Source organism: Protopterus annectens, chromosome 9.part0 (genome assembly GCF_019279795.1).
Source record: "Protopterus annectens isolate FY-2018-M chromosome 9.part0, PAN1.0, whole genome shotgun sequence".
In the NCBI taxonomy this organism is placed as follows: domain Eukaryota; kingdom Metazoa; phylum Chordata; order Ceratodontiformes; family Protopteridae; genus Protopterus; species Protopterus annectens.
This window is the reverse complement of record NC_056743.1, coordinates 1,006,332,824-1,006,341,435: the sequence shown is the minus strand read 5'-3', so window position 1 is coordinate 1,006,341,435 and position 8,612 is coordinate 1,006,332,824. Positions and strand designations below refer to the sequence as shown.

Sequence of the window (8,612 nt, the reverse complement as noted above, 5' to 3'; positions counted from 1 at the left end):
GCCCCGACATCGGAATTTTGGAAGGACACGCAAGGGCTACAAGAACTTAGGATACACTCATCAAGGACACTACAAGAAACTGCCATTTTGACTATTCATAAACCAGCTAGAGAACTTTATATAACCATATTTTATTTTTGTACTTATGCAGTTATTTATTGACTTTCACATCGCAGAGGAGCACTGAACTCCAACTATTCAGTTCAAAGATTTTGAAGATGACAGCCGCATTATCGGGGTCTCTTAAAAAACTGTGATTTTCTGTTATTTAAGACGTTTAAGACTTTTTTTGTTTGCTTGTTTGATTTTTTTTTTTTTTTTTTTGTTTTTTTGTTTTGTTTTTTTGTTTAGTTTTGTTTTTTCTGTTTTTCCTCTTAAAGAATTGCCACTTGCAAGCCTGGGATAGCAGCATCTCATCGACGCCTAGTTTTGTAGTTTAGAGTTTACTGTGATTAATTTTTGAGGGCCCGCTTGCCCGCAGAGAGACATGAAAACTGTGACATTAATCTTGGGGCTGAACACTTTGTGGGTTTGGGCGCTCTCTTCCTTTTCCAGTTCTGTGGCGGTCAATAACAGCGGTAGATGGTGGTAAGTTAAAGTTTTATTATTATTATTACGTGCAGGCTGTTGGGTTATCTATTAGAAACCAAAGTAGTATTATGCCTGTGACACTAGTGTTACAGCACAGCTAACTGCTCGGCAATGGTAACAGATTTGTAAGATTGGGCACCCCTTAATAACCTGATTGTGCTAAGGTGGGACACCCGTTAATAACCTGCTTGTGTTTAGATGGGGCAGTGCTTAATAAGTTTATATTTACAAAACTGGCTGGTTGTTTCTTTCACCAAGGTGTCCCTACTGCTAATTTAATGAGGTGTGATTTATTGTATTTTAAGGTATTGGAAAAAAATACTTTCATAAAATAAGCGTCTGTTGAGCATACTGTTTTAATCATGTGCAGTCATTTTAAAGTATACTATAGATACTAAGTTTGCAGTCAGATTTAAATCCATGCGCTTCAGATGCTTGGTAACTGACGAGATCTGACATGCAAGGCAATTCTTACCGATTTAGGTTCAAGTTTGGCAGAGTTTTCTACATGTTCTGCTTTCTCCTAGAGGATATCAGAATAAGCACAAGTTTTATAGGTCCTGACACGCATATAGTTACAGATACTGTAATAATTCAGGTAACCTGATGTATGCGCAGGTACCTGCCATGCATACACGCCATACACGCGCGTGTAATTATATAGATACCTATATTATTACTGACACACACGCACTCACAATGTATATGTGCGCAGATATTTTGTTTCATTTTATATCATTTGCATACCTCATTATGAAGAGCGTCTGGGGTTTTTAAAAGTTCATGTTCCTCGAAGTTCCACATTGAAAGGGTCTGTCACACGTTCAGCGTTAGGATTTTTTAATTGATATTTATGGGAAATAGAAATGAATGATTATTACTTCATTAAAACGATCTTTTTATAAGTAAAAGCAGCATATTTTAACTATCTTGTGATCTTCCTGGTTGACGTTGCTAGTAAGCCATGAGTATTCCGCATTTTGCCCATTTGTTTCACATTATGAAGGCTAGTGTTCCTCATTTTGGAGATGGAAGGTTGAGAGGCATGATCTGTGGTTGAACATGATACCTACCGGGGTTACAGTTGCAGTTAACAGAAGCACACATCAGTTTTACCTGCATTTACACAGACGCACACAGTGCATATATTTTAACTGTTTCAAGTTTATATAATTTATGGATAAACCTGTTACCCGGTAGGGTCACAGATGCAGTCAACAGAGTTTCACCTGCGCGTACACACACACACACACACACACACACATCCCATACAGAGGTGCCATTCAAATTATAGTTAATGTTCAGCAGATTGGTAGCAGCTTCAAAATTGCAATCCTACTAGTGGATGACGGGCGAAAATCTGCTAAGAAAATTTGCACAGTTCTACTGCGCATCTAGGATATCCTAGCCAAGTACCATCTCTTGTTTTATTACCAGCAGGGTTTAGCGGCCGATTCGAGCTGTTGCTCACCTAACAGCTCAAATAAGACGTCCCATAACTGCTACAGCGCTCTGAAAAGTAGAAGATTCTCCCATATTTTAAAGTTCCCTGTCCGGTTTTTCAGTTTCGATCATAAGTCTCAAACTCTTAGCACAAGAATCAGCTACAAGTCAAAAAATGGAGAGATAATACAACAAAAATAGAATCATTAAAAAAAAAGGAACGCATTTTTAAGAAGTGCTCTTGTAATTCGAAAGCTGCTGAAGTAACAGGTTTTGCATTAGCATGTATTTTCTTAGGGATGCGAAGTCTGAAATTAAAATGTCTTATCATTATTTAGTGATTGCAATCTGCAATGATTTGCCAGAAAACCACAACTTTTATGAGGGAAGATCAAGATATAAGACAAAAAGTCAGGACATTCTGCAAAATTCTGGACAGCTGAGAGGTATGATATGTTAGGCAAGTCTGTTATCTACAGCAGTCTGACAATGCTTATTCAATCAGTACAAACCCATATTCAAATGTCAGTATCCGCCAGTGTGTAGTAAATACCTTATGGACTGTGAGAATATCCAGGTTCATTTTATATAAAGATGGCAGGCTTATATTTGACCAAATGCATTACAAGGGTTAAATAAATCAGCACTTGTTTCAGTGTAGCTCCTATATTCTCTTTTCATCTGTTTCTTACACACTCACACACCTGACCACGAATGGAGTGATTAATAAATTCATTTATTCAATGAAATGGTGGTAGTGGGACCCACATTTGCTTAAGTGTGAATTTTACGACTTATTAAGTGAAAACATAATGAAGGAGCATGCTAACAATAATTATGGTTCACAGAATTCATTTTAGGTGAAAACATTTCTAATGGTCTTTTTTTTTAGTCAATACTTTGTACTTGACTGGTTGCTTCATCCCCTCAAAGAATTCATATTGTTCCTTCTGAACAAGAAGAATATTTATACATTCATTTATCCATGTATTTATGATAGAAATGGGCTTGGATCAAGCAGTCCATTTTCAGATATGACCTCTGTCAAAGACATAGAAAATACAAGACTGTCTTAAAAAAGTTAGTATGCATATGTGTCTATATAAGATTAACTGTATGTAATATATCAACAATAAAGACTAATAATTGTTCTTGCTATTATATAATTACACAATCTATACATTAATTATATAAACTAATTAGAATGTAGAAAGGTTCTTTACTTCGGAAGTGCTTGCATCCAGTTGACTGTAATATGTTTCTTAGAATGTGTATACATATTTAAATTAATACATTTTGCATATGTCATATTGCACTGGTGCAAAGACAGTCCATTTATTGTTTTCCCATTTAGAACTGAGCAATCAGTGGTTAAAATAAAAATAAATAAATAAATAAGGCTAAATCACTTGGGGAATATATATTCATCTTCTGAGTGTAATAAGTTTGTTGGGGGTGATAAACTAAAGCTAGGCTTGGGCAAGTTACTAGAGAAACATTGCAATAGGGAAAGTAGGAATGAGGCACAGAAGATGTGAAGAACCCATGGTGTATTTCACCAGTTTCTCTACTAGTAATATTGTGACTGAAAATTCACTTTCTGCACTGAATGCATTTCACCTTGATTGTGACATTTTTGTTAAGTTTCAGTTCAGTCAGCAACATATTTTACAAAGGACAGCATACAAGTACCCCTACTCTTTATTTATTATTTTATTTATTTTACATTTGTTTACTGGGATAGTCCGACTGGATACATGTCCATTTTCAGCGGAGGCCCGGGAAGAAAAGCTCCACAAAGACAAACTTACATAGATTACACAAAAGTTAGCAAACAATTATAAAAACAAAGTGATTATACACAATGGGTTAGTAGTGTTCCCTAGTAGGGACTCACAATTGTCATGGACAGACAATTAAAAGTAAGAGACATCAGATTGGAAGCAGAGCTTGGTGATGTAGTTACAAGTTATGATAATTGCAGAATATGCTTTTAGTTTATAACTTAATCAGGGTTGGTACATGGGCATAGCCAATTCACTTTGAGATACTGTTTGAGGGACTTTTTTGAAGAGACTTTTGGAGGATTGTAGGGTTATATAGTTTGGCAACTCTTGCAATTTAATATTAATTACTTTACATTGTACTAAAGATATTTTTACCTAATACACTAAATTCATTACAAACTTTATCAGGTTCACATATACCTCCATCAGCTATACACATTTAGACAAACAGACACACATAGACAACACAAGCTATCCTTTAATTGATCTTGTAATTTGCATTAGAACTCCGCACACCTGCATCAGTCGCATAGCCCATTTTCAGGTCTCCTCATATATTGCCATTACAGTATCCTGCTAACAACATTAGTGAGTAATCCAGCAGAGCAGTACACCTTTCCAGAAACACCCTGCATAACTATCACTATGAGGGTTAAACTCAAGCACATTATGCAACCATGCATGTTTTTACATGGACTACACTTTTATAAAGATTGCATGTAGCATGCACAGGCACATACCCACACACACACACACACACACACTACTCCATATTACTCAAGCATTTTAAAGCAAAGAGTTGTCTGTCTCATTTACTTTGAACAGATTCTTTAGTATTACAGGCATATTCTTGGTGTTCCTACTTTTCAGGTTATCAATTCATTCCTTTCTAATCTCATTCTCTAACATTCCATCTGGTGGGCAGAGAATTCTAAGATACATCTCAGTGTGTGACAGCTGGGTCCTAAAAGAGCTCCTCCCAAACTCCCTGCTGTATGTAGATCATCTGTAAGGTATGACAGAAGGCATACAATGAAAATCACAATTAGCAGGCTAAATGAATGAAAAGGACAGAGATGTTAGTCAAGGCACATTGCAGACATATTGCAGTATGCATCTTAACTTCCTACAGGGATCAAAAAGTGCATGCTCACTGTGTGACAAAAATGCTAACAATCACAACTGCAAATGTCAAGCAAGCATTTAGTAAATTCTAGTATACTTTTTCAGAATTATTGTATTGTACTGACTAGATCTGTTATTTGTGTGGGACATGAAAACTATCCTTTATGCATTTAAGGGTCATTGAATTACAGTTCTAACCAGAAGAAAAATATGCTCTCACTGAACTTAATGCAATAATATTGTTGCATTGGTGGTGTCCTGTCCACTCACATAGACACACACACACACACACACACACACACACACACACACACACACACACACACACACACACACACACACACACACACACACCTGTGATCAGTTATTTGACCTGTATGCATGATACTAGCTTTGGCAGATATTGAGCGACTGTCCCTAAGTAGCAGAAACTTTACATTTGCTCCAGTGACAGTGTTAATGATAGCATAACAAAACAAAGTAACAACATCTTGTCAATAAAGTACAAAGATTTTCCGTTCCGATGTGAGTACTGATTAACATTTTAGTATGTTTATAAACCTGGAAGGAGTGCTGATCCAAAGATATCAATCCAAAATAATCTCAGGTTATGCAGATGGTTTATTCCTTTTTAATTTCTCCAAGCGTTTTGGGTTTCTAATACCATGACAGGAATGGACCCCATTCCTAAGTCAAAGTATAATTAAAGTTCATCGAATTAGCATTGTTTCAATCTTTCATGTTAGCCAGAAGTATTCTTTGCAGCGCCCGCAATGTGCCCAGTATTGACTCCTTCTGCAATTCATACAGAACTGCAACATATCTAAGTATGACTGTAAATTCTCTTTTATAAGACCTGTTGCTCCTATTACTATTGGAACCATCTGGTTACCCTTCTTCCACATTGCCCTCATTTCTGCCTGCAAATCCTGGTATTTTATGAATAGTGTCTCTCTGTACATAAGAGACTGCAGTAACTGGGTGTAGTAATTTCAATGATCAATGCTACTTTTGTCTTCTTTTCATGGACTACTATATCTGTTTTTCTTGCATCTTTTTTTTTGAACTCTTGGTAATGGGTGATCCCATGTGATATAAACTTCATCGTTTTCTATATTGCTTTGTGGCTCATGTTTCCATAGTTTTTCGGCTACTTCAATATCATAATGTTTGCACAATCCCTAATGTTTGCACAATCCAGCAATGTTTGCACAATGTAATACTTGATGTAAACATAGTTATACAGCCTGGCGACAAATTAAACACTCACACAAACAAACAAACAAGTAAATAACCACCTGCAGTAGTAATAGTAGTGATATCACATCAATTAAAAATCTTCAACTTATCAAAAAGGGTACAACAAATTAAGGACTGACTACTTATCAAAGTAATATTAGTTTTAGTCAGTATATTAATCTTTAAAATGCAATAGATCAGAAGCATTTAAGCAGTATCATTCTTAACACAACCTGTTTAAATCATTGTTATGATGCTGTACCAAGCATGGCACATCTGAAATGTATACAAATGATATAGCAGCCTTGTGTCCAATCAAAGCCAAAGTCCACTTAGTTATCTCTCTCCATTCTCCTGCCTCTTACGTTAGCTGGTGAATATAGTTAAAGCAACAACCTGCTTTAATTTATCTGTCATTAGAGATGGGTCTCTCCCCTGGATTTTTGAATTTTACCATGGATTCTGGACCCAAAACCACACAGAGTGTCTAGTCTTTTGTGTTTACCCCTCTCTGCAGAAAAAAAAAATTGTTTTTAGCTTTAACAATAAGCTGCTACTACATTTCTAAATAATTTTCTTGCCATTGCATACTTCTTTTTGGTCTGAATGATGATGCCCTGTTGATGCATAGTTTATGTACTTTGGTATCAATTTTTATTTATTTAGTTATTTATTAATTCATTCACTCATCCATCCATCCATACCTCTCTTTATACACTTTGTTAACCAGGTTGATTTAACTAGACAAAGCCCATTTATAGTGAAACTCATGGGGAAAAGCTAGTACACTGTAACACAGTTATGCATACACATACATGGTATAAAGACTTAAAATATACATCATTCTGACATAACATCTTTCAAGTTATTGCAATAGCAACTTTTACTGCAAAACATACACTCTAATAAAGTGCAAGCAGTGCTGACCAACTCACATTGGTTATACACAGTCCATACTAAAACTGTATTCTAGTTTTAGGTAATTTAAACCTACATAGATTTACAACTATAAATATTTTGATTTACATGGCTGGAATGATGTTTTTGTGATAAAGTGACTATTAACCCCACAGTCAGAACAGTGTGATGCTGTTTTCAGGAACTTAGAAAGGTGACATTAAATAAGTGAATGCTGGTGATACCTTTTGGATGGAAAGTTTTTCCTGTTATTTGGAATGCTACTGTTAAATGCTGATGGTACAGGACACAAAGTGATAAACTAAAAAAACTGCATGGCACAGGGCAAGTATTATGCCAGACAGGGGGATAATACCACTGGAGACTGCGAGCAAGAAAAATGAATTTGTTAGGGGGCAACAGATTGCAACAGTCTACAAGGAAAAGTGAGTGCATGGATAAGAGTTAATTTTTAGTTAATTTTTCATTCATAGCCACCTCAAATTTTTGGAACAGTACATTGGTGCTTACAGCTGAGAAGCTCAGCGGCAAATTTCACATCTCTGAGGTAAATTACATTTATTTTTTTTCTAACATCCTAGTTAGGCTTGCTCGGTGTTGCCAGTCAAAAAAAAAAAAAAGGTATGGCAGCAACCTTGTAATGCTTTTCTGTAACTAGACTGATAATGATCCACATTGACTACATCATTTTAATGGGATGATGTCCTAAAATAAAAAGCAACTAATTAACTCACACTTCTACTCTTTTGTAATATTATGACTGGGAGAACATCAGCTAAGAAAATTCAGATATCAAATTACTCTCTAAACATTGCACATTAGCACTTGTTTTGCGTGTTTTCTTCACACACACAATCCTGTTTGCTAAGACACAAATTAAATAGGTATGATTTTGGCCTTGCTTGTACATAAAGCTGTTAACCCTTAGGGGCTGCTTAGCAGTAAGTCACGTACCAGTCATGCACTTCTTTTTGCTGTAGAAATTAATGGCGAATGGCCTCAGAAAGCATAAATCATGCATTCAGGTTACCAGATATGGCTTGGTAATAGAGACTAACAATTAGGCTTGATACATCTTTCCTCTTTCAAGATGAAAGGAATTCTGCAGCAGAGCAAGCTTTTAAAAGCAGATTTTCCCATGAGGCATAGGATGCTCACAGGTGTGTGTGTGTGTGTGTGTGTGTGTGTGTGTGTGTGTGTGTGTGTGTGTGTGTGTGTGTGTGTGTGTGTGTGTGTGTGTGTGTCTACGCGAGCACGTGCGTGGGAAGGTGGGGTGTACCTTTCCATTTTTCCTGACAAAGTAAATGCTGCCTTTAAGTTACTTTTTAGCTCTTGTCTGACGTGGCTGCTGTATCAGGACATTGTCTATGTCACCATAATATCACTCCTGCTTACAGAGAATGCCACCTTTCCCATTCATACCTGCATTATGTCATCTGTGGACAGATTAGTGGGATGAGCCAGTGCAATGGCTGGGCTGTCAGTAGTCCTCATTCAGGACTGGACTCG

The 8,612-nt window shown here is 36.4% G+C and overlaps 1 protein-coding gene across 1 annotated transcript in view; it reads left to right on the top strand.

Annotated features, from left to right (window-relative positions):
• Positions 1-335: 335 nt before the first annotated feature.
• The window catches only part of WNT1 (Wnt family member 1), a 62,389-nt gene continuing 54,112 nt past the window's right edge, over positions 336-8,612 (top strand). The window contains exon 1 of the mRNA XM_044083785.1: positions 336-588. Within this exon, the coding sequence (XP_043939720.1) occupies positions 488-588 (101 nt within the window). The 5' untranslated portion in view covers positions 336-487. The remainder of the gene's footprint in view (positions 589-8,612) is intronic.